This window comes from Hemitrygon akajei, chromosome 2 (assembly GCF_048418815.1).
Source record: "Hemitrygon akajei chromosome 2, sHemAka1.3, whole genome shotgun sequence".
NCBI classification, from domain to species: Eukaryota; Metazoa; Chordata; class Chondrichthyes; order Myliobatiformes; family Dasyatidae; genus Hemitrygon; species Hemitrygon akajei.
Genome location: NC_133125.1, coordinates 167,979,567 through 168,006,487, shown reverse-complemented (window position 1 = coordinate 168,006,487; position 26,921 = coordinate 167,979,567). Strand labels below are relative to the sequence as shown.

General features: G+C 46.7%; 1 protein-coding gene across 7 annotated transcripts in view; it reads left to right on the top strand.

Moving 5' to 3' along the window:
* The window catches only part of LOC140718375 (discoidin domain-containing receptor 2-like), a 136,311-nt gene that overhangs the window by 94,696 nt on the left and 14,694 nt on the right, over positions 1 to 26,921 (top strand). For 6 of the 7 annotated variants that reach the window (XM_073032033.1, XM_073032064.1, XM_073032015.1 and 3 more), the window contains exons 3-12: positions 3,651 to 3,753; positions 5,649 to 5,877; positions 8,358 to 8,505; positions 8,961 to 9,066; positions 10,863 to 11,049; positions 17,116 to 17,362; positions 18,435 to 18,578; positions 21,291 to 21,460; positions 23,932 to 24,142; positions 26,358 to 26,465. In XM_073032033.1, the coding sequence (XP_072888134.1) occupies positions 3,651 to 3,753; positions 5,649 to 5,877; positions 8,358 to 8,505; positions 8,961 to 9,066; positions 10,863 to 11,049; positions 17,116 to 17,362; positions 18,435 to 18,578; positions 21,291 to 21,460; positions 23,932 to 24,142; positions 26,358 to 26,465 (1,653 nt within the window). The remainder of the gene's footprint in view (positions 1 to 3,650; positions 3,754 to 5,648; positions 5,878 to 8,357; positions 8,506 to 8,960; positions 9,067 to 10,862; positions 11,050 to 17,115; positions 17,363 to 18,434; positions 18,579 to 21,290; positions 21,461 to 23,931; positions 24,143 to 26,357; positions 26,466 to 26,921) is intronic. The other variant, XM_073032075.1, reaches the window with a different exon arrangement.

Genomic DNA, 26,921 nt, shown 5'->3' with positions numbered 1-26,921 from the left:
TGACTCTCCTGATATCTGCTTTAAATCAACATCTACAGGTACAGGTGAGGCTACACCTGGAGTCCTGGATACAGCTCCAGTCTCCTTACTTGAGGCAAATGTACTGGCATTGGAGGTGGTGCAAAGGAGGTTCACCAGGTTAATTCTAGAAATAAGGGGGTTAACCTCTGAATAGAGATTTCAGCTGCTTGGAACTATGCTCGCTGGAATTCTGAAGAGTGAGTGGGGATTTTATTGAAAAATATAAAATAATGAAAATGTAGATAAAGGCAGGACAGTTGTTTCCACTGGTGAACTATGGGACATATCCTCAAGATTAGGGGGAGTAGATTTAGGAGGAAGATGGTGAGAAACTGCTTTTCCCAGAGTGGGAAAGTAGTGGATCTGTATTAATTCCCTACCCAGGGAAGTAGTGAGGCTACTTCACTAAATATATTTGATACAGTAAGATCTTTACAGAACAGGGAAGTTAAGGGCTATGGGGAAAAGGCAGGAAGGTGGAGCTCACTGGCTGCATGGGTACTTGGCAGCGTGGTAACTGCACACTTAGAAATACAGAAAATGCATGGAGTTCATTGAAAGAAAAGATACCACCATCTTCCCCCACCACATGAAAAAGAAACTGAAGTCCCAACCCCTCCCTCGCACAAAAACTAACAGATTGCCCACTTGGACACAGCAGCTAACCCCCAAGCCCTTCCATGCAAAGCAAAAACAATTTCATCAAGTCCCCAACCCCTCCCACACCCAGAAAGTGTGACTTTTCACACGCCCATCAATCAGCATCAAGAAAGAAAACACAGGAAAACTGAAGGAGACCAATGTACAGTAAGCTACAATCCACACCAGTAATCACATGTGAAATTTCAGAAACATCCTCCGGCAGCTTCGAGGAGAGCGACAGCTCGAACCCTGTCCTTCCATGTGGAGTGACTGCTGACCCTTGACCCATTTATCCAAATGATCAACATTTCCCTGTAATTCCTGATAACCTTCACTCTCTAAGACCTATTTTAGTGTAATCTTCAAACTTGCTAACCATAGTTTGCACATTCTTATCCAAATCACTGATATAGATGACAAACAACAGCACTGACCACTGAGGCGCACAATTTGTCGTGGGTTTGAAGTCTGACCATCTCAACCATCAGCCCAACTATGCATCTGGTCAGCCAGTCTCCCTGGATTCTGTGCAGTCTAACCTAACAGAGCAACCTACCATGTGGGACCTGATTCAAATTTTTTTAAAGTGTGGAGGAGAACAAAATCATTATTACTCCGGATCCAATGGAGCACAAAAAAAGCAACACAATAAGATAAAGAACACAATAATAAAAAACTCAATGAATATAAATACATAAGATAGTTTTATATAAATAACTACTGTTTTTGAGTCTGGTGGTGCTGGCGTGGATGCTACGTAGCCTCCTCCCTGTTGGGAGTGGGACATACAGTCCATGAGCAGGGTGGGTGGGATCCTTCATGATATTATTGTCCTTTTTCCAGCACAATTTTGTATTTCCCTACTTGATGGTGGGTAGACTGGTGCTAGTGGTTTACACTTGCAATGCCTTCCTGTCCTCCGCACTGCAGTTTCAGTACCATGCAGTGATGCGGCATGTTAGGATGCTCTCTACCGCGCATCTGTAGAATGACATGAGTATAGATGTGCATCATCCAGCTCTCCTCAGCCTCCTCACAAAGTAGAGGCATTGGTGAGCTTTCCTGATTATGCGGAATGTGTTCTGGGACCATGACAGGTTGTGGAGATGTGCACTCCTAGGTGCTTGCAGTTTCCACTGCCACGTTGCCAATGTTAAGAGCATAAGAGGGGTGTGAGTGGTGCGAGTTCTTCTGAAGTCAATAACCATCCTTTTAAAAGACTGTTGGACAGGAAAGTGATTTGGAAAGGCTGAGCACTGGCAAATGAGATTAGCTTAGGCCCCTTGGATGGCATGGACTGGTTGGACTGAAGGGCCTGGTTCTGTGCTTTATCTCTCTGGAAATGTGAATTTTCACTAAGGAGAGGTTGCTGTAGGAACCCTGGATGTCCACTGCCATCTACTGGCCACTGAAACCTCCCTCCAGTTGTTAATTTTTCACTCTCTTCCAAAGGGAATGATTCCCTTTCTTCCAACTTTCAAAAGCTCAAAGTGCATTTATTATCAAATTATTATACCTTATACAACCTTGAGATTCATCTCCTAACAGGCAGCGATGGAACAAAGAAACCCAAAAACAAACATATTTTTTAAAAAAAGACTGTTGAACACCCAATGTGCAGAGAGGAACAAAAGAGAACAAAACACGACAAATAGTGTTCTGAACCAAGAGTTCCATATTCAGCACAGAGCGGAGTAAACCTCATGGAGCAGCAATCTGAGCTACAGTGCACCTGAACCAGCCACCCAAAGGAACGGCCGCTGCCCTGGCCTGCTTGCCTGCTCTGTGGAAAGGTGGTGTCAAGCAGCTGGGCTGCAGCTGGACTCGCTCCAGTTCCCGTTACCCTAGGATCATCCTGTTTCAGTCAGCAGACTCCAAGGCAGGAGATGGCAGTGTCATGAGGATGCATGGTGTCAGCCCAAAGGAACGCCAGACGGTGGGGGGGGCTGTCCTATCACTACAGAATCTGTGTGCTCTTGTTTGTGGAGCTGGATGTTGTCCCTGCAATAGATCTCTTCTTCCCCCCCACCTCCCGCTGCCCACAGCCCTTCACACTGAGTGTTGTCAGTGGGAGCTTGCTGCGCACAAGATGGTTGCCATATTCCCCAAACTGCGGAGAGCTGTGGACATGACAGAAACCAGCCTCCCCTCCATGGACTCTGATCTACACTTCTTACAGTAGCAATCAATGCCTGAGGTCCGATTGCCACCACTGTCTTTAAGCAGTTCGACCCTTCTCCCTGGGACCACGTGGTTTCTTCTGGGTGCCCTGGTCTCTTCCCCCACATTCCAAAAGTGTACGGGTTAGAGTTAGTGAGTTGTGGGCGTGAAGTTGGTGCTGAAGGATGGCAACGCTTATGCTCTGCCCCCAGAACAATCCTCACTGATTCTGCGCGATGCAGATGTGCATTTCAGTGTATGTTTTGATGTCCATGACAAGTAAAGTTCTTTGCTCACTCCTCCCTTTCCTCTGTCCTCGAGTTCTCTCACTCCCCTAGCACCTAACCTCTCCCTCCACTCACTCTCACCCCACTCTTCACCCCCTCCACAAACCTGCCTCTCTGCTCTTTTCCCTCTATTTATTCTTACCTTCACCCCTCCATCCTCTCTACACACCCCTCCTCTACAAGCCTTTCTCCTTCACGCCTCTCCCTCGGTCCTTTCCCTCTCCTCAGTTCATTCTACCCTCTGTCCTCTCACTCCCTCTTTTCACATTTCCCCCAATCTTCCCTCTTTCATTCACCCTCCTCAGGCTGTCTAATCCTGCTCAACCCCCTCCCTCTCATACTGGGCCTAATCCTCCCCTCCTGGGGTTGTCTGACCCTGCTCTTCCCTCCCCCCCCACCCCCAGGATAATCTGATGCTCAACCTGCCCCCCCCCACCCCCAGTTGTCTGATCCTGAAAGCCACCATGCACCCCCCTCACTCCTGTGACTGTCTAACCCTACTCCTCACCTAAACCTATTCCCCTCTGCCTCTCTCCACAGAGCAGTGCCGTTTTGCGCTGGGCATGCAGGATTCAATCATCAGGGATGAAGACATCGTGGCGTCCAGCATGTGGTCGGAGTCCACCGCGGCGAAACACGGCAGGTAAACCCACCTCCCTCTCTACCCCTTCCCAATTCAGCATTACCCCAAAGACACTCACCAACTTGTGCAGATGTTTAATAGAAAGCGTCCCATCGAAATACATCTCAGCTTGCCATCAGCACTCATCGAGCACTATAGCACAGTAACAGGCCCTTCAGTCTGTCTAGTCCATTCTAGCCTGGCCTTCTGCCTAATTCCACTTGCATGCACCGAGACCATAGCCCTGCATACCTATCTCATCCATGCACCAATCCAAACGTCTCTTCAGTTTTATAATTGGACCTACGTCCACCTCTTCCGCTGGCAGCTTGTTCTGCACTCTTGCCACTCTCTGAAGAAGTTCGCCCTCAGGTTCACCTTTTGCCCTAAACCTATCACCTCTAGTTCTAGTCTCACCCAACCTGAGGAGGAAGGTCCTGCATAGATTCACTCCATCTGTACCCCTCAAAATTTTGTGCACCTCTATCAAAAATCTCTCCTCATTCTACGCTCCAGGGAATAAAGCTCTGAGCTGTTCAATCTTTCCCAATAACTCCGGTCCTGGCAACTAACTGAACTCTTATCTCCTGTATGACCTCAACGCATTGATGCGATGAAATGATCTGCACACAGGTTTTTCTCTTCCTTGGTGTGTGTCACAATGATAAACCGATTTAGTGATTATACGGTCATCTGTCCGCTGCAAAAGGCAGGATCTCCTGGTAGCTGACCATTTCAATTTGATTTCCTATACCATTCTGACATTGTTGGCTCTCGGCCGCCTTTACTGCCGTGATGAGGCAAAACACATTTTGGTGAAGTGACGCCTCATATTCCGCTTGGGTAACCTTAAGTTGATGGTATGTATATCGATTTCAACTTCCATTAATTTCTCCCACTCCCCTTCCTTTACTCTTTTTCCATTCCCCATTCTGGTTACCCTTTCACCCCTTCTCCTCATCTTTCCGTCACTTCCCTCTGGTTCAGAATCATAATTAGATTTAATATCACTGGCATATGTTGTGAAATTTGTTGTTATGCAGCAATACAATGCAATATGTAATAACAAACACTGTAAATTACTGTAATGTGTGTGTGTGTGTGCATTAAAAAAGTTAATTAAGTAGTGCAAAGAGAAAATAACTGTAGTGAGGTAGTGTAATGTCCATTCATGAATGTGATGGCAGAGGGGAAGAAGCTATTCCTGAACGATTGAGTGTGTGCCTTCAGGCTCCTATTTCTCCTCCCTGAGGGTAGTTATGAGAAGTGGGCACGTCCTGGGTGATGGGAATCCTTAATGGTGGATGCCCTTTTTGAGACATTGCTCCTTGAAGATGTACTGGATGCTGGGGAGGCTGGTCTCCATGATGGAACTGACTGAGTTTACAACTTTCTGCAGCTGATTTCAATCCTGTGTAATGTCCAACCTCTCCCCCCGCCCCTCCATGCCAGACAGTGATGCAGCCAGTTAGAATGCTCTCCACGGTACACCTGTAGAAATTTGTGAGTGTCTTCGGTAACGTACCAACTCCTGAAGTATAGCCACTGTCAGCCCTTCATTGTAACTGCATCAGTATGCTGGGCCCAGGTTAGATCCTCAGATGTTCTCACCCTCTTTCCCTTTCTCTATGGTCCACTCTCCTTTCCTATCAGACTGCTTTTTCTTCAACTCTTTACCTCTTCCACCATCCCCTCCCAGCTTCTCACTTCATCCCCCTCCGGCTTCTGCCCCCTTCCTATCCAGTTCTGATGAAGAATCTCGGCCTGAAACGCTGACTGTTGATACCCCTCCATAGGAGCTGCCTGACCTGCTGGGTTCCTGCAGCATTCTGTGAGCATTGCTCCAGATTTCCAGCATCTGCAGAATCTCTTGTGTGCTTACCCATTTACATTCGCCTCTCCACTTCCTCCCATAGGTTGGGGACAGAGAATGGTGATGGAGCCTGGTGCCCAGCCAAGTCGGTGTTTCAAAAGCCCAGCGAGTTCCTGCAGGTGGACCTGCGGCGACTGTACTTCATCACGCTGGTGGGCACGCAGGGCCGCCACTCCAGTGGGCATGGCAACGAGTACGCCCGCCTTTACAGCCTTCAATACAGTCGGAACGGCAAGGACTGGAAGACCTGGAGAGACCGGAATGGCGTTGAGGTAACCAGTCTCCTGGGATCTTTTTTTCCCCTTGTGATAAGACCATAACACGTAGGAGCAGAATTAGGCTATTTAGCCCATGGAGTCTGCTGCAGCATTCCATTAAGCCATGTTCTGTTGTAACAGTTGCTGCTTGTGTTGTTCATTGTTCGGTGTTGTGTTGGATATTGTGGGCCATGCTACACTGGCGCTAGAAAGTGGCAAGACTTGCGGAGCACTGCCAGCACGTCTTTGGCTCGTGTTAGTCGTTAACACAAATCACACATTTCACTGTAGGTTTCAATGTACATGTGAAAAACGAATCTGATAGCTGGTGGGGGAGAAAGTGTGGTTCATTTATTGCAAAGTATACAACTCTGAAATTCTACTTCTCCAGGTAGCCAAAAGAGAGAACAGCAGTATGTTCATCCCCCAAATACCCCCTCCCCAGACAAAAAAATGAACAACACCAGAAGAGGCGCATCAACCCCCAAATACCCCCCTTCCCACTCAAAAAAATGAACAGAAACAGAAGCAGCACATAGACCCCAAATCCCCCTTCCCCGCACAAAAAAAAAGGATCGGGTGAAAAACACAGAATATAGAAAAACTATAATACTGGGGAAAAGGTTAGTAGTCCAAGCCCATGTTCAAAATGCTGAAAACCTGGGTAACATTCTCCAGGCACAGCGGCAGGCTCTTTCTATCCTCTCTGGAAGCAGACCGATACCCAGTGATCAAAAAGCAGGTAGCTGGCACTCACCTCCCATTATCACATTGAAGTTTCAATCTTCTTCGTCACTTTTTGTAATGGTGTCCAACATCGGTTTGCGCTCCGTCCCGCCACCTGCTTGCCATGAGGCTCACGCACGTTACCACAGCCTTCTGCAGTCTGCCGAGCGATGGGTCACCCAAGTGATTTCCAAACAGCAAACCACAGGCTCCAACATATCCAAGATGAAAAGCAAAAGTAAAAGACAAAGGAAGTGAAAATTCAGAACTATCATGAAGATGTAGACCAAAGGACTGTTGTACGCAGGCATCACAGAATTGTATACTTTGATAATAAATGACCCTTTGAAGTGTAGTGGGTGGAAATGGAAGGAGGGAAGTCTTTGGTGATGCAGACAGGGTGGAGTCAGAGGGAAATGGGAGAGAAGGGGTACGGTCATAAGACTGGAGCAGAATTCGCCCATTTAGCCAGTCAGTCTGTTCCACCATTCCACCACAGACGATTTATTAACCCTCTCAACTCAATTCTCCCTTCTCCCCATAATCTTTGATGCCCTGACTAATCAAGAAGCTGTCATCCTCTGCTTTAAATACACCCAATGACTTGGGCTCCACCCATTGAGGCAATGAACTCCACAGATTTGCCACCCTCCAGCTAAAGAAATACCTCTTCATCTCTGATCTAAAGGGACAGTCTTCCTTTCTGAGATTGTAGCCTCTGATCCAAAAGTTCCCACTATTGGAAACCTCCTATCCGCGTCCACTCTATCTAAGCCTTTCAGTATTCGGTAGTTTTCAGTAAGATCGTCTATCGTTCTTCTCAACTCCAGCGAGTATAGGCCCAGAGCCATCAAACATTCCTCAGACGTTAACCCTTTCATTCCCAGTATCATTCTTATAAATGTCCTCTGGCCCCTCTCCAATACCAGCACATCCTTAGATATGGGGCCCAAAACTGCTGTCAATACTCCAAGCAGTCTGACCATTTTTTTAAATAAAGCTTCATCATTATGTCCTTGCTTCTATATTCTTGTTCTCTCGAAATGAATATTAATGCTGCATTTGGCTTTCTCTCTCACCTTAATCCTATGGTCTCTAGTTTTAGACACTCTAGCCTTGGGAAAAAGACTGCCCTTCATGATTCTGTAAAGCTCTCTAGAGTGCAGCATTTCGACACTGTCTAGAGTGCGGTTGATTCGATCCTCACCTGAGGCAACCATCTGAACTGTCTGCCCAGCCAGTTGTCATAGATAGATAGATAGATAGATAGATACTTTATTCATCCCCATGGGGAAATTCAACATTTTTTCCAATGTCCCATACACTTGTTGTAGCAAAAACTCATTACATACAATACTTAACTCAGTAATAATATGATATGCATCTAAATCACTAACTCAAAAAGCATTAATAATAGCTTTAAAAAAAGTTCTTAAGTCCTGGCAGTTGAATTGTAAAGCCTAATGGCATTGGGGAGTATTGACCTCTTCATCCTGTCTGAGGAGCATTGCATCAACAGTAACCTGTCGCTGAAACTGCAAACATGCCCATCGTTTCCCCGACACACTCATCAATATATGTAGCACACAGCTAAGTTGCTGATTTTCAAAGCTCGGAGTATCCAGAAGCCCACTGTAAGGGGTCACGTAGCCCAGAGAGGGAGTTCCAGCCCTGATCCTCACTGTGGTGACATCTCTGCCATCAGTAGCTCGGACAAATAGTTGGATTGGCGGCAGGCTAACCTCCTGGTTTTGACCCCCTGCATCCAGGTGATCACAGGCAACTCGAACCCCTATGACGTGATCCTGAAGGACCTGGGGCCTCCGATCATCGCCCGCTTCGTGCGTTTTTACCCAATGGCAGACCGTGTGATGAGTGTGTGCATGAGGGTAGAGCTCTACGGCTGTCTGTGGGAAGGTGAGCGCAAGCAGCTTTTGAGGCATAACTGAAGCACCGGCATATTCACCAAATTCCCAACATCGTCACCAAAACACCGACACCACAATGGTATCTCTAAAAAAGAGACATGAATGGCACTACCGTAACCCTTATAAAAGCAGGACCGCTACACTCCATAACCATTCTAAAACCAGAACCCGATACCCCATAACCCTTATAAAAGCAAAACCCTACACCCCGTGTTAACCCTTATAAAGCCAGAACCCTACATCCCCCCCCCCCACCCTATAACCTTAAAACAGAAATCCTAACACTCCTAAACCAGGAATCCTAACACTTCTACCGTAACCCTTATAAAATCAGAACCCTAACTCCCTTACTGTAACGCATACAAAACCAGAACCCTAACGCCCTAACATAGCCTTATAAAACAGCCTGCACTAACTATATAACCACCTCCACTCTCCCCACAGATGGCCTGAAGTCGTACACCATCCCTATGGGCCAGGTGATGAATGTGTCAGGGCTGCCCCCGGTCAACCTCAATGATTCCACGTACGATGGCAGCCGGATCGGAAGGTAGGGGCAGGGGTCGGGACTGTGTGAATGGGGTTCCACTGGGAAATGCCGACAGTCCACCTCCCTTTCTGCATGGAAAATCTGCGAGTCTGACTCACCAAAGTCTCAAGGCTGACGGGTTATCAGTCTTACTGTACACAGGCACGCAGGGATATGCAGACGCAGGCACACACGTGTGTGCAGACACCTGTGAGCTCAAGTACAGACGCAGACAAACGCACACACAAACAGACCCGTCACAGTCCTGTGCATTGATCTGACACATACGAGCAGGATCGGACCAAAACAAACATGTGGTTGGTGATGGACTTGGAGGCTTGTCTGGCTAAGCAAGCCCCTGTAAACAAAGGAGTGCAGGCGATGGCCACATGCATACACATGCACAATACGTGTGGGTATGTAAATGAGACTTACACACATTCCACATAAAAGACTTATCCATATGATAAAGGATGCTTAGAGTTGGGAGTGATGTATTAGCATGGATAGAGGATTGGTTAACTAATAGAAAGCAGAGAGTTGGGATACTCTAGTTGACCATCAGTGGTGAACGGTGTACCGCAGGGGTCGGTGCTGGGCCTGCAAATGTTCACAATATACATTGACAATCTTGAAGTGCGGACTTAAGTATCTAAGTTTGCTGATGATACTAAATTGAGTGGAAAAGCAAACTGTGCGGAAGATACAGAGAGTCTGCAGACAGGTATCGATAGGTTAACTGAGTGGGCAAGGGTCTGGCAGATGGAGTACAATGTTGGTAAATATGAGTTCATCCACTTTGGAAGGGAAAAACTTTGCAAGCAGATTATTATTTAAATAGTAAAACATTGCAGCATGCTGCTGTGCAGACGGACTTGGGAGTTCCTATGTATGAATCACAAAAGGTTGGCTTGCAGATACAGCAGGCTATCAAGGAGGCAATGAAATGTTGGCCTTCATTGCTAGAGGGATTGAATTTAAGAGCAGGAAGGTTATGCTGCAACTGTACAGGGTACTCGTGAGGCCAAACCTGGAGTACAGTGTGCAGTTCTGGTCTCCTTATTTGAGGAAGGCTATACTGGCTTTGGAGGTGGTGCAGAGGAGGTTCACCAGTTTGATTCCAGAGGTGAGGAGAGATTGAGTCACCTGGGACTGTACTCACTGGAATTCAGAATAATGAAAGAAGATCTTATAGAAACATATGAAATTATGAAAGGTTGATAGAGACAGAAAAGGTTGTTTTCACTGGTAGGTGAAACAAGAACTAGGGGACATAGCCTCAAGATTCAGGGAAACAAATTTAGGGCAGAGATAAGGAGGAACTACTTTTCCCAGAAGTTGTGAATCTGTGGAATTATCTGCCCAATGAAGCAGTGGAGGCTACCTCAATAAATATATTTAAGACAAGATTAGGTAGATTTTTGCATAGTAGGGTAGTTAAGGGTGGTAGGTGGAGGTGAGTCCATGGCCAGATCAGCCGTAATCTTACTGAATGGCAGAGCAGGCTCGACGGGCCAGATGTCCTACTCCTGCTCCTATTTCTTATGTTCACACCTCACACCTCACACCCTGCCCCCTTCACTGATACACAGACCCACGCGGAGTGCTGAGGGAATGTTTGAGGGGGTTGCATAAGAGCCAGGCAGTACAGGAAAACATTCAGCCCCTTCAAGCTTGCTGCTCCATCAAGCGAGGCAACAGCTGATCCATAACCAAAATGCACACACCACCGCCCCTGCACCGGCCTACCCACCCATGCAATGCCATCACCGGTTCCCTCGGCTGCATTCCATTCTCACCCCATTTCTCCTTACCAGGTTGCACTACGGAGGCCTGGGGCAGCTAACAGATGGAGTCTTGGGGCTGGATGACTTCACCCAGAGCCACGAGCTGCGAGTCTGGCCTGGCTACGACTACGTGGGCTGGCAGAACCGCACGCTGGGCCGTGATTATGTGGAGATGGAGTTCCACTTTGACCAGCTCAGCACGTTCGACTACATGAAGGTGAGGCCTGTGGAACAAAGATGAGGAGGAATTTCTTTTGCCAACGGGAGGTGAATCTGTGGAATTACAATGTATTTAAAGCGGAGGTTGATAGGTTCGTGATTAGTAAGGGTATCCAAGGTTACAAGAAGATGAAAGGAGAATGTGGTTGAGAGGGAAAATAAATCAGCCACGATCAAATGGTGGAGCAGGTTTGATGGGCAGAATGGTGTATTTCTGCTCCTATGTCTAATGGTGTCTGTCCAACCCGCAGGATCGACCCTCTATCCTTCCTCCACTGCCTTATATGCTCTTCTGCCTGTATCCTGCCGACCTGTGGGTCGATTCTCTTCCCCTTCCCCACTGTCCTGTACCCTCTGCCTGTATCGCAACAACCTGTGAGTTTTCTCTCTCTTGTGCACTCCCGGGTAAGAAGCTAAAGTCAATGTATCAGTATTACAGTGGAGTAAAGGGAATTACAGTGGTATGAGAGAGCAGTTGGCCAGAACTGGTTGGAAAAGAATACTGGCAGGGATGAATGCAGAGCAGTAATGGCTGGAATTTCTGGAAGCAATTCAGAAGGGACGGGATATATACATCCCAAAAAGGAAGAAGTATTCCAAAGGCAAAATGACACAACGCCATGGCTAACAAGGGGAGTCAAAGCCAGCGTAAAAGCTAAAGAGAGGGCTTATTGGAGCAAAAATTTGTGGGAAGGTAGAGGATTGGGAAGCTTTTGAAAACCAACAAGGCAACTAAGAAGGTAAAGATGGAAATATGAAAGTAAGCTAGCCAATAATATTAAAGAGGATACCAAAAGCTTCTTCAGATACAGGAAATGTAAAAGAGAGGTAAGAATGGATATCAGACCGCTGGAAAAAGTGCTGGAAAGGTAGGAATGGGGGACAAGGAAACGGCAAATGAACTGAGTGAGTATTTTGCATCACTGTGGAAGACACCAGCAGTATGGTGAAAGTTCCAGGTGTCAAGGGTCATGAAGTATGTGAATCTACCATTACTAGAGAGGGGTTCTTGGGAAACTGGAAGTTCTAAAGGTAGATAAATCACCTGGACCAGATTGTATACACCCCAAGGTTCTGGAAGAGGAGGCTAAAGAGATTGTGGAGACTTTATTAAGGTTCTTCAAAAATCACTAGATTCCAGAATCATTCCGGAAAACTGGAAAATTGCAAATGACATTCCACTCTTCAAGAAGGGAGAGAGGCAGAAGATAGGAAATTATAGGCCAGTTCATCAAGTCAGTGGTTGGGAAAATGTTGAGAGTCAATTGTTAAGGATGTGGTTTTGACATACTTGGAGGCACATGATAAAATAGGCCGTAGTCAGCATGGCTTCCTCCAGGGAAAACCTTGCCTGGCAAATCTGTTGGAATTCTTTGAAGAAGCTACAAGCAAGATAGACAAAGGAGAATCACTTGATGATGTGTACTTAGATTTTCAGTAGTCCCTTGACAAGATGCTGCACATGAAGCTGCTTAACAAGCCACAAGCCCATGGTATTACAGGAATGATACTAGCATGGATAAAGCAGTGGCTGATTAGCAGAAGGCAAAGAGTGGGAATAAAGGAGCCTTTTCTGGTTGGCTGCCGGTGACTAGTGGAGCTCCACAGAGGTCTGTGTTGGGACAGGGTTTTTTTTTATGTTAATGATTTGGATGACGGAATTGATGTCTTTGTTGCAAAGTTTGCAGACAATATGAAGATAGGTGAAGGGACAAGTAATTTTGAGGAAGCAGAGAGGCTACAGAAGGACTTAGATTAAGAGAATGGGCAAAGAAGGTGGCAGATGGAATACGATGTTGGGAAGTGTATGGTCATGTGTTTTGGTAGAAGAAATGAAAGGGTTGACTATCTTCTAAATGGAGAGAAAATACAAATATCTGAGATGTAAAGGATTTGGGAGGAGTCGTGCGTGATTCCCTGAAGGCTAATTTGCAGATTGTCTGTGGTGAGGAAGGCAAATGTAATGTTAGCATTAATTTCAAGAGGATTCGAATATTAAAAGCAAGTGTCTAACAGTGATACTTTTTATAAAGCACTGGTGAGGCCTGACTTGGAGTATTGTAAACAGTTTTCAGCCCCTTGTCTTAGAAAAGGTGTGTGGAACCTGGAGAGGGTTCAAAGGATGGTCATAAAAATAATTCCAGGTTTAAGCGCTTGTAATATGAAGAGCGTTTGATAACTCTGGGCCTGTATTTACTGGAAATCAGAAAAATGAGGGATGACCTAATTGAAACCTATCGAGTGTTGCAAGGGCTTGAAGGAGTGGATGTGGAGAGGATATTTCCTATGGTGGGAGTGTCTAAGACCAGTCTCAGAATAGAGGGGCATCCTTTTAGAATGGAGATGAGGGGAAATTTCTTTAGCCAGAGAGTGATGGATCTATGGAATTCATTGCATCAGCCAGCTCTGCAGGCTAAGTCTTTATATTGTTATGAACCCCATAACTGGGTCACTTACCAGCAAAGATAGAGAGGTCCGCTGAAGTCTGATGGTACCATTTTTAAACGTTTTTATTTATAAAGGGGCAGAAAAGTAAGGTTAATACAAACATTCAGATAATATACATCGTCAATACTCAATCTAAAGCACGGGTATAGTAATAATCAACAATTCGAAGTAGCTCTATCATTTGTCTAGGGGTAAAACTATTGTCCGATGGAAATATAAAAAGTCTCGCCAGTTCCTGAAGGCTTTTAGCCGTTGGAGGGAACGCTGGGTGTTCACGGGTTGGAGAGAGAAAATAAACTTGCCAGCCTGTTGGACTCAAATCGTGGAATCGGGAACGTGAGTTCCCCGTTGTCAGTTCGGAATCCTTTTCGGGGTTATTAGCCACTCGATTCCCTAGCTAGGGGATCCAAATCACACGTGGCTCCCGAGCAGCTTCCCGTTCTTACGGGAACGATGAGCGATGGTGTCTCCGTCTGGTGCGTCGCTGGAGTACCGCCTCCTGCAGTCTCCGTTTTATCATGGCTGGCAGATTTGTAAATGTCAATCAAGGTAGGGTGATACAATCCCCACTCCCACATTGCCCGAGGGTGTCCATGTCCCTGATAGCTATACTATCGAGTTGCAATTCACACAGGTGCCTCTAAGAACAATGGTCAAATCCGTTGCATTGTCTCTCATTTCCTGGGTCCAAGACCCGAATTAATAGCGATCTTGCGATTCTCCGGAAGGATGGGGCTGGTCCCGCACCCTTCGGCCCCTCAGAGCTGTGGTACATTCATAACAATATGTATATTTAAGGTACAGGTTGATAGATTCTTGATTGATCTGGGCATGAAGGGATATTGGGGGGGGGGGGGTGCGGGGAAGGCAGGAGATTAAGGTGGAGAGAAAAAATGGATCAGCCATGATGAAATGGCACAGCAGACTTGATAGGCCAAATGGCTTAATTCTGCTCCTGTATCTGATGGTCTTATGATTTCTTCATCCTCTCGAGGACTTGGGATGGAGCAATGAAAATCTCTAGGGACAGACGACTATGGGTGATGCCTTCAACGGAGGTTGGTTCTTCACATCGGGAAATCATGGAATCATGTAACATGGATACAGGCCCTTGGGCTAACACCTCCATATCAACCAAGATGTCCTTTGAAACTTGTCCCTTTTCCCATATCACACTAAATCCTTCCTGCCCATGTTCTTATCCAAGGGTTAAAACAGGCCCTTGCCAATCTAGTCCATGCCAATCTGATCTTCTGCCTAGTCCTGTCTTGCTGTACCACATACCCATATCCTGCCAAACCCTCCTTTTAATATACCTATCCAAAGTTCTCTTAAATGCTATGTTGTTGTAAATGCACCCACCTCGATCACTTCCTCTGGCAGCTCATTCCATACACTGACCATCCCCTGGGTAGAAAAAGTTACCGTGCAGTTTCTGATTGAAACTCTCCCCTCTCACCTTAAGATGATGTCCTCTGTCTCTTGATTTCCAGCTCTCAGCTGTGTAGACCATTGTCAGGCCCATCTGCAGTCTGTCTGTGTATTTATTGAGATAAACTGAGGAAAACAGTGCTTCCAGTGCTTAGATCCACTCCACCCAGCAACCTCTGATTTATCCCGAGCCTAATCACAGGACAATTTACAATGACTGGTATGTCATTACCGGACTATGGGAAGAAACCGGAACGCACAGAAGAAACCCACACCTTCCATGGGGAGAACATACAAACTCCTTACTGATGAGGTCAGAATCTAACTCTGAACTCCGATGCCCAGATCTGTAATAGCATTGCTCTAACTGCTGTGATACCATTGCACCCCCTCACCATCTTTGTGATCTTATGCACCTCTATAAGATCACCTCTCAATCCCTACACTTCAGTGAATGAAGTCCCAACCTGCTCAACCTTTCTCCATAGGTCAGTCACTGAAAACCCAGCAATGTCCTCGTAAATCTCCTCTGCACTTCCTCCATCTTTCCCAATAACAGAGTGACCAAAACTGAACCCAAAATGCAGCTTGACAAAGGTTTTGTACAACTGCAACATAACATCCCAATTTCTGTACCCAGTGCTAGGCCGGAGTAACGCACAAAATGCTGGAGGAACTCAGCAGCTCAAGCAGCGTCTATGGAGAGGAGTAATTAGTCAGAATGTCAGGCTGACACCCTAGATCTAATGAAGGGTCTTGACCCGAAATGTAGACTCTATATCTTTCTGTAGATGCTGCCTGATCTGCTGAATTCCTTGTTTCCAGCATCTGCAGAATTTCTTATGTTTTTGGCCAGTGTGTCAAAAGCTTTTTTCACCATCTTGTCTACCTGTGACTTTCAGTGAAACTTGTACCATTGAACCAGTGCTCCTTAGTCCTCTGTTCCACAGAAGTCCCCAGGGTCCTACAGTTTACAGTGAATGTCCTACCCTCATTTGTCTTCTTAAAGTGAATGTCCTACCCTCATTTGTCTTCTTGACCTTTAAATCAGAATTGCATAGCACAGAAGCAATTCCTTTGCAAAGACCCTTGGAATGGGAAAACATTTACGTAACGGATCTTTGAACAGTTAGTGTCATCAGAAAGTTTCTGAAGCTTTGCAGACCCAGGTTGAATCCTGGCCTCGGGTGTTGTCCATGTGGTGTTTGCACGTTCTCCAGGGTTTCCCCCTGGATCCTCCATTTTCCAACCATATCCCAAAAATTTGTGGGGGGGGGGGGTGAAATGGTTGGTGGGTTATATTGATGCTGTAAATTACCGCTATTGTGTGAAAGAGTGGTAGAATCTGGGAGTGGGAGGAAGTTTTTGAGAATGTGAGGAGAATCAAACGTAAGATTTAATATAGGATCAGGGAGGAGGTACAGGAGCCTGAAGACAACACTCAGCTTTTTAGGAACAATTTCCTCCTGTCTGTCATCAGTTTTCTAAATCGATAATGAACCAATGAACACTACCTCACTATGTTTTCTCTCTTTTTGTACTACTAATTTAATTAATCAGAATCAGTTTTATTGTCACTGGCATATGATGTGAAATTTGTTAACTTGGCATTCTGATTCGGGATTAGTGTAACTGGATCGTTGATGGCCAGCATGGACTCAATGGGCCAAAGGGAGCCAAAGGGCCTAATCTCTATTTCTCTTTGACTCTGGAAAGATTTAGAAACATTTGAATAATATGTACATAATTTTTTAAAAAAGTAAAAATAATCAGTAAATAAAATTTATCAAGAGAATATCAAACCTAAATTAACTCCAGGGCAGCAGAATGGTGCAGCCAGCACATAGCGACCTGGAGAATTTTTTTTTAATGGGATTAGTGAGGGTTGGCAGGAAATCAGTGGGCCAAAGGGCGTTTTCTCTTGCTGTATGTGTCTGTGATAAAATTTTCAGAACGGTGCAGAACCAGAACAGGCTCATGATGTTGTCCCGTCTAATCTAATCCCTTCTGCCTACACATGGTCCATACCCCTCCAATCTCTGCACCTTCATAAGCCTATCTAAGCTGCTGTTAAATGCCTCTATTGTTGTGCCTCCACTACTAGCACCTGCCACTCTGAATGTAAAGTAAAAACTTTTTTTAAAATCCTGCGATTAACATCTCTCTGCCGGCACTTCTTTCCCAGGTCCATTGCAACAACATGTTCACCTACCACGTGAAGGTATTCCGAAAGGTGGAATGTTTCTTCAAGCCGAGTGTGACTGGCTCCTGGGATCCGGTGCCTGTCAGCTCCACCATGGTCCATGACAACAAGAATCCCAGCGCCCGCTTCGTCAAGGTGCCTCTGCGCCAGCGGGTTGGCCAGGTGGTGCGCTGCAGCTTCTACTTCGCCGATGCCTGGATGATGTTCAGCGAGGTCACCTTCCGCCTGGGTAAGAGTTGACTTCGGCGCTGGGTGGGGGGGACAGGACAGGAGAGGAGGTGAGGGCCAGGCTAACCTGGGATTGGCCAGTCGAGCCTGTTCTGCTGGTCGGTGAGCTCTCGGCTGGCCCCTGCACTGTCTCGGGTGTAAAAGTGCCAGGTTGAGCAAAAGTATCGGTTATCCAGACCCTGCCCTCACCATCCCCCCCTACTGTTGTCCCTACGCTGCACCATCAGACCCCTCAGCACTGTTACGGTTGTGTTCAGCGCTCACCTCCACAGTGCCCGCTGGCTGGGAAACTAAGTTGTAGCTGAGTCCCCATTTCATTCCCCAGCACCTCTGGTGAAGTGGGGGGGGGGGGGTTTCACTTTCCTCCCTCCACCCCTCACCCATCTGTCTGTGTACATCTGTGTCTGATTGTGTGTCTCTGTGTCTGTCAGTGTGCCCTGTAAGCTGCCCAGATGCGTGGTCGTGCAGGAACAGAAATGCCCCTGTGCACACAGCATTTGTTGCCACACAGCTGGAATATTCTTTACATAATATTTTATCAAAGTGCCACAGTTTTCAGGCCATGTTTTTTTTTTAGAAAAAATCCCGCTCAGAGCAATGGCTGATCCATGCAGTTGTGGGGGAAAAAAAGAGGGAATATTGGTCTCTATGATTATCTATGTCTCTGTGTGTGCTATGCATCTCTGTCAGTGTATCCATCTGAGCCTCTGTGTGTCTGTCTGTGTTGCTGTGTCTGCAACCATTTGTCATGCTCTTTGCTGCTCCCTGCTGCTGTCTGTGTGGAGTTTGCACCTCCTCCCAGTGACTCTCTAGAGTTTCCTCCCGCGTCCCAGAGCTGTGTGAGACGTGTGGGTCGATCAGCCACTGTAAATTGTCAACGTCGTGTTGGGGAGTAGTGGAATTGGTGGGGGTGGGGAAGGAGTTGATAAGAAATGGGAGAGTGAAATGTGGGTTTGTGTAAGTGCATGCTTTGTGGTCAGTAGGGAGTTGCTGGGCTGAAGGGAGTTGTTTCCATGCAGTGTGACTCACCTACTCTTCCTCATGCCATCCCTAACCTGCTTCGCTCTCCCTAGGCTCCAGAATCACGACTCCTCTCCATACGGATCTAAAGCCACGCGCTCCCGCCCCGCCAGAATTGGGAACCATAATCCCGCCGGCAAGACAGTCCACTGCCAATCACCGGATGGATGCCATGAATCCGACCGTCAGTAACCTAGGTACTGCAAGTTGGGTAGCTTAAGGGGCTGGATGGACTTCCCTGTGTCTTCAGTCACATTTGGAATGCAGTGCTGACTTGCGTTAGGAGTGTGGGGAATGACCAGCATTGTGCTGGTAACCCAGCCAGCCATCCCGCATTCACCTCTTCAGTCACAAGACCAAGTGGAAGCTGGCTTCCCTCGATCCCAAGTCGCCGCTGAGAAGAACAACCCATTACTCTCCATCTGCCCATCACTCACTCCCTCCTCCCACTGGGTCCCCTCCCCAACTGTTCCCATCTGCCCTCGCACCTCTCTCCCTCATTTCCATTCTCCACCTTCCTCAACATCAGAGTTCACCATCTACAGCCATCTATCTGTCACCTCCCACCTTCCGTCCCTACCTCCACCCTTCCCTCCTCCATCTGCCTATCACCACTCTTCACCCGGATCCACCTCAGCTCTTTCCCATCACCTTTTTGCAATGGCTTTTTCCCCTCTGCTCTTTCAGTCCAGGGTGAAGGCTTTTGAGCCAGAAGGTCTGTTAACTGTTAATACCCTTTCACAGACCCTTCTTCACCTGCTGGCTCTCTCTCGAGTGAATTGCTTTTTGCTCAGATTCCAGCATCTCTCGTCTCTTGTCTCCACATGAAAAAGAAGGGTGACAACACTCACAGTTACCCCTGGAATTATATAACATCTCTGGAGTGTGTCTGCAGGAAGTAGAGGTCACTGGGAGAGGGAATATAGTTACAAGCTTTGGGGAGGTGGGGGGTGGCAGCAAAGAGTATAGGAATTTAGAAATATTAAGAGGTATACATGGAGTGGACAGCCAGAAGCTTTTTCCCAAGGCAGTAACTGCTAAAGCAAGGCGGCATAACTTTAAAGTGTTGGGAGGAGAATATAGGTTGGATGTCAGAGATAGGTTTTTTTTAAACGCAGAGAGTGGTGGGTGTGTGGAACACCCTGGCAGGGGTGCTGGTAGAGCCAGATACATTAGGGACATTTAAGAGACTCTTAGGCACAGGATGAAAGATAAAGGGAGGGAAGAGTTGGATTAATCTCGGAGTAGGTTAAAGGATTGGCACAACATTGTGAGCCAAAGAGCCTCCATTATGCTCTACTGTTCTATATAACATAGAACACAGAAGAGTACAGAGCAGAAATAGGCCTTTTGGCCCACAATGTTTTGCCAAACCAATTAAGTAAGTTATCAAATGTCCAACTAAACTATTCCCATTGCCTACACAATGTCCATATCCTTCCATTTCCCACGAATTCATATACCTATCTAAAAGTCACTAAAAAGTCTGTAATGCAGGGGTTTCCAACCTTTTTATGTCAAGGAGCTTACCAGTAAGCAAGGGGTGAATGGAGCCAAAGTTGTGACCCCCCCCCCACCCTGCTGTAATGTATGTGCCTCTTACACCACTCCAGGCACCCGCCACACTCTGTGTAAATAAGTACACCTCCTTTAAAGTTACTCCCCCTCAACTTAAATGCATGCTATATTCTCTGTCCTGAATGGGCGTGGATTAAATAAAACTGTTCATTTAAAGAGGAAGTCAGAATCAGGTTTATGATCACTGACAGGTGTCATGAAATTTGTGGTTTTGTGGCAGCATTGCAGTGCAACACATTAACGAATTACTATACGTTACAAAAAATAGTGCAAAGGAGGAAGCAATCTACTGATGGAGGGGAGAAAAGCTGTCCTTAAAATGTTGATAGATAGAGGATAAACTTTGGAAGCTTTGGGGAACTGTTGGCAATGGGGCCAGGAGAGTGACAGAGGCGAGGAGATAAGGCCTGTGGTAGAACTGCCATGATCCTAGTGACTGACAGGCCAGCCTTAAGAGGCTAAATGGCTAAACCCTGCTCCTATGGTGTTTGTATAGATTTCAAGGAAACAAATAGGAGCAGGTGTTGGTCATCTGGCCCGTTGAGCTGCTCTGCCATTCAATAAGATCATGACTGATCTGGCCATGGGTTCAGCTCCATTTTCCTGCCTTTGCCCCAGAACCCTTAATTATCCTGCTATGTGTCTTAAATATATCTGATGAGTAGCTTCTACAGAGAATTCCACAGATTCACTACTCACTGGGAAAAGCAATTTCTCTTCATCTCCATCCCAAACCTATTCCCACAAATCTTGAGGCTATGTACTAGTCTCAACTACCAGTGGAAACAACTTTCCTACCTCTCATAATGTTATGTATCTGTATAAGATGGAAGCTTTGGAGACGGTGCAGAGGAGATTTACCAGGATGCTCAACTGGATTGGAGAGCATGTCTTCTGAGGATAAGTTGAGTGAAATAGGGCTTTTGTCTTTGGAGCAAGAGAGAATGAGAGGCTACTTGATAGCTGTGTATGAGATGATAAGAGGCATTTATAGAAAACGTACTCAGCACCTCTTTCCCAGGACTGAAATGGCTAATATGAGAGGATATAATTTTAAGGTGATTGGAAGAAAGTCTAGGAGGGATATCAAAGGTAGGTTTTTATACATAGAGTGGTGGGTGTGTGGAACATACTGCCAGGCTCGTGGTAGAGCAGGTACATTAGGGCATTAGGAACACTTACGAGGCATATGGATGAAAGAAAAATGGAGGGTTATGTGAGAGGGAAACTTGGAATAGTACAACATTGTGGGCCAAATGGCCTGTACTGTGCTATACTGTTCTATGTTCTAAAGTCTTCTAATTTGCTGCTTTCTCTTGCCACCCTCCCAGACATGGATTCATCGGTGAACATATCCCCGGATTCTGGCCGCCCCGTCGCCAAGGCCGACCACAGCAACACCTCCATGCTGATTGGTTGCCTGGTGGCCATCATCCTCCTTCTCCTAATTGTCATCTTCATCATCCTGTGGCGGCAGTACTGGAAGAAGATTCTCGGGAAGGTAGGTCGGACACCTTGGCTGTCGTGAGAGAGGTGGGGGAGAGCAACAGGAGCTGTGAACATTGTGGCGAGGCAAGGGTTAAGATAATGTCCAGGCAAGTATAGTTTGCAAATAGTGTGCAGTCTTTGATAGTTGTTCCCTATAGTGGGGGAGTATAGGATCAGACGGCATAGCCTCAGAATAGAGGTGTGTCCCTTTAGAACAGAGATGAGGAGGAAATTCTTTGGCTGGGGGGTGGATCTTTGGAATTCAATACCACAGATGGCTGTAGAGACTAAACCATTGGGTGTATTTAAGGTGGAGTTTGACAGGTTCTTGTTTAGTAAGGATGTCAAAAGTAATGTGGGGGGAATGCAGGAGAATGGGATTGAGAGAGATAATAAATCACCCATGATAGAATGGCAGATTCAATGGGCCAAATGGCCTAATTCTGCCTCTATGTCATATGGTTTCAATCAGCCCAGACTAAAAAGGTCTTTGAAGAGCATAATTTCCCTTTTCACAACAGAGTACTGGAGCCATTCCACATATGGAGTTCAGATAAGGATTAAGTGGAAAGATGCAAATACACACCACTGAAGGACAATTACTTCACTAATGTCAGAGTATTATCAGTTGTCAACCTGTAGTTTCTATTGACCTTGAACACCTGTGTTGTGAATGGCGATAGATCTTGCAAGCAAGGGATTTGAATATACGCAGTTTACCAAATGGTCAGTATCTGTAACTGCTAATCAATTTTGTATGGAAATGGCATTTTCTCTGTTCAGATTTCAGAACGGTGTGGTGACTGGGGCCATGCTTTTTCCTTGTTCATTCAGTCATTATGTGTCGTGTGACGTAGGCAATCTTGGTCTTTCTATGACCGTGCTTGTTCTTGGCAAATTTTTCTACAGAAATGGTTTGCTATTGCCTTCCTCTCAGAAGTGTCTTTACAAGACGAGTAACCCCAGCCATTATTAATACTCCTCAGAAATTGTCTGCCTAACGTCAGCGGTTGCTTTAGCAGAACCTGAGATTATGCACCAACTGCTCTTAAGACCATCCACCACCTGCTCCCCATGGCTTCACGTGACCCTGATCTGAGGGCTCCACCTTGCACAGCAGGTACTGCACCTTGCCCAAGGGTGACCTGCAGCTAGCAGAGGGAAGGAGCACCTTGCCCCTCTGTTGGTAGTGACGCATCTCCACCCCACCAGCCTTGTGCAAAAGTAAATAAAAGTGTGATTGAGAAATGAGTGTGACTGTTCAGAGTCCAGTTCATTGGCTATAGCAGAGCCGCCTGATGGTAGCTGGAGAAGATGGCATGGCTCGGGTGATGGGGATATTTGATGAAAGATGCCTGCTTGAGGCAGCCCCTCCTATTAATACTAATGGTGGAGAGGGCTGTGCCTGCCATGGGCTGAGTGGAATTCACTCCTCTCCACAGCTTTTAATGTTCCTGTACGCTTGAATCAGATTCGGGTTTCTTATCAGTGATATGTGGTGAAATTTGTTGATTTATTGCAGTTGTACAGTGCAATACATAAATTACTGTAAATTACAAGGATAGATTAAAAAATAAATGGATCAAAAAAGGGAGCAAAAAGTGAGTTAATGTTCATGGGCCGTTCAGAAATCTGACGGCAGAGGGGAAGAAGCTGTTTCTAAAACATTGAGGCGCCCGTACCTCCTCCCTGATGGTAGTAATGAGAAAAGACCATGTTTCTGACGGTGAGAGTCCTTCATGATGAATGCTGCCACCTTGGGTTAGCACTTTCTGAAGGTGTTTTCAATGGCGGGGAAGCTCGTGCCCATGATGGTGCTAGCCGAGTCTACAACTCTCTGCAGGTTTTTCTGATCCTCTGCATTGGAGCCTCCACTCCAGGCGGGGTTGCACCCCGTCAGAATGCTCCCCTCGGTGCACCTATAGAGATGTGTTAGTCTTTGGTGACATACCAAATCTCCTCAAACTCCTCATGAAGTATAGCTGTTGGCGTACTTTCTTTGTAATTGCCTCAATATGTATCTGTTGTACTGTAACAGCTGTACTCGACCATGAGTGCAACCAGTCACGATACTTTCAACTGTACATCTTCAGATGTTAGTGTCCCGTCACAAGCCAAATTCCTTGAACCTTATCAGGAAGCAGAGACATTGGCTCACCTTCTTTCCAATTGCATCTATGTGCTGGGACCAGGGCAGGCCAACTTGCATGTTAATACCCAGGAATTTAAAGCTGCTGACCCTATCCACTGCCAATTCCCTCCATGTAGACTTGCGCACATTTGGCCTCTTTCCCCTTCTTGAAATCAATATTTAGTCCTTATCGAGTGTTTGGGTAATGAGGAGGGTGGGAACTGGGCTAGTGGGGAGTGGGATGTGGCGAGGGGAAACGGCAGATTGTCTGGGTGGGAGAGGTGAAAAGATAAAGTCTTCCTGCGTTAAATCTGACCATTCCTCCCCCTCAATGTCCCCCCCCCAACCCCAAGGCTCAGCGGCGGATCTCAGACGGGGACTTGACCGTGAGGCTCTCCACGCCCGGTGACACCATCGTCATCAACAACACCCAGACCAGCGGGGCCACCAGCCGCCACTCCAACCTGTACGAGCGCATCAGCTCCGGGGAGCTGGAATACCAGGAGCCCAGCAGAGTGCGGATGAAACTGCCCGATCTGCCACCAGGAGCTACTGATGGAGACGGTGAGCTGTGGGTGAGGGGATGTGGTGGGGGATGGTAGTTCATTAGCCAAATCCATTTGGGGGGAGGGGTAACCCCCACCCCCGTTAGAGAAAACAGCAGAGAGGGGTCCGCGGCTGGTTGACACGTTTTGGATGGAGTTGGTAGAGGATCCCTGAAGACCACCCCACCCTTTTCCCTCCCCCTTCCCCACCCCCCCACCACCGCCACCTTGCTAGGGTTATCCAGAGGCAACGCAGATTATGGGGCCTAAGCATGGAACAGTGCAGGTTGGGGAGCAGACCCTTCGACCCGCCAAATTATACCACTACCTGTCGGTCTGCACTTCACAATTAGGTTTATTATCACCGACGTACATCATGAAATTTGTTGTTATCTTGGCAGCAGTACAATGCACGGCATAAAAAATTATTGTAAGGTACAATAAAAATGAAGTGTATCAGTGAGGTAGTGTTCATGGGTTTATTGTCCATTCAGAAATCTGGTGACGGGGAAGAAGCAGGTCCTGAAACATTGAATGTGGGACTTCAGGCTCCTGTACCTGCTCCCTGATGGCAGTAGTGAGAAGATGGCATCTCCTGGATGGTGAGGGTCCATAATAGAACATAGAACAGTACAGGCCCTTCAGCCCACAATGTTGTGCTGACCTTTTAACCTACTCCAAGATCAAACATAGAAACATACAAATCAATCTAATGCTTTCTTGAGGCACCGCCTTTCGCAGCCGCCCTCATTGGCAGGGAGGCTAGTGCCTGTGGTGGAGATGGCAGAGTCTGCACCCACGTTCCTCCATTCCCTGTAATATTTGTGTGTCCGTCTAGCAGCCTCTTTAATGCCATTGTTGTATCTGCCTCCATATTGCCCGTTGCAGGCATCTACCACTCTCTGTGTAAATAGAAACTTAACTCCTTTCAACTCTACGCCCTCCAAGTACTTCCTTTCATACTTGAAGTTTCTATCCTGGGCATTTAAAAATAAATAAATAAATCTGGACTTGTCTACTTGAACTCCAGTAATCCAGCATCTAATTGTATAAATTGATCACTCTGGAATGGGAGCCAGGGACTTCTGTACTGTGTCTGAAACTGGGAGGGTGGATTTTTGTGGTGTGGATGGGTTTTCATATCACATACAGTAAACCTCCAAAAGCTGTTGTCTTTGAGGATATTATTTTCTGGACTGTGGTCCATGCATACGTTAATTTTCCCTTTTTCCTCTTTATCACATTTTACAATGGTGCAGTAAATTTTCTGGTGAAGCCAGAAAGTTTTGACAGGAGCAAGAAATAACAGATGTTCTACAAATCCCAGCTCCACTCTCCACTCTCACACACCAGTCCCGCAGTCTGCTGCACACCCAAATTGCACTCTTAATTCCACCACTTCCTACCACCCCCTCCCCACTCACAGCCCAAATGAATGAGTGAGCTGGATGCTGGGCAGTCAGGAGTTGTGAACAATACTTACCATATTATCAGAGGTTTTAATTAATTTATTTCTCAGCCAATGTCACATTTCTCCTGGCATAGGTTCTCAACTCAATACGTCGAATGTTCCTCTCCCTCTCTAAAGATACTGTTTAACCCGCTGAGTTCTTCCAGCAGATTTTAAAACGAGAATTAAACCATGTTAATCATGATGCTGAACAGATGGGGGGGATGGGTAAGGAAAGGGAATGTTTAGCTCGATAGGTTCAGTGTTGGATATAGGGAGCACCAGGCCAGTGTATTGGATGCTGTAACCTTATCTCCTCAACCAGTGGATGCAGGGACTGTATACTGTCCAATCAATGTTCAGAGATTGTACTGATTGGCAGGTGTGGGGGGCGGTTGGAGGAGAGAGAAAGGGGAAACTCAATGGACCCTCTTTCTCTTCTGGAATCAGATTGGTTCTGCTTCTCAATTTGAGCTGTGTGACTTGTCTCCATTTTTGGGCCAATGCCATGCCACCTACTACAGTCCCTTTCCTAGAACCACCATGGTAGGTGCAACGTGATTGGATGAGGTCACCATGAGGAAAGGTTTGAGATGCCCAACAGGCGGTGGGGAGGTGGGTGGAGGCTGTGTAAGTGGTGGCACAAGAGGCTTCACCCCAAGTATTGTGTTGTCCACCCCCTGCCCCTCCCCTCCTCCCATGTTTGTTTCCCCTTCTGTCTTGTTGCTCCTCCTTCCACCCTCGATGTTCATCCACCCTTGTTGTGTTCACTCCTCTCCGACAGCTCTCCTGTTAAACAACCCAGCCTATCACCTCTTACTCTCTGCAAACCCTCACCCGATTGGAGGCCCTGGCTGCTCTAAGGACCAGCTTAAGCCAATCAACACAGATGGTAAGGACCTCGCCAAATTGGACTGGTAGTTGGGTTGAGTTGGGCTGGGGATGGTACAAGGGGTGGGATAAGGAGGGGTGGGAGGGGAATGGATGGAGGGGTCTAGATCAAAGTTGTGAGCAGCCAGTGGGAGCCTCAAATTTTCTACCGACAACTAGGAGGTTAATTTGCTGGTCTGGTCCTCTGGGCAAACAATTCAGAGACCCAAGTTTGAAATCCCACCACTGCAGATGTGGAGTTTAAATCTTGTTAATAATAGGGGATTTGGGGCAAACAAGTAGCCTTCGTAACTAAACCACACCAGCTGCTGGATTGTGTATGGGTGTGGACTCCAAGGCTACTCAGTCCATTGCTTCATTCCCTCCCTCGTCAAAGTTTCCATCAAACTCAATATGTAAGTTTGCTGATGACACCACAATTGTAGGCCGTATCTTGGGTAATGATGAGTCTGAGTAC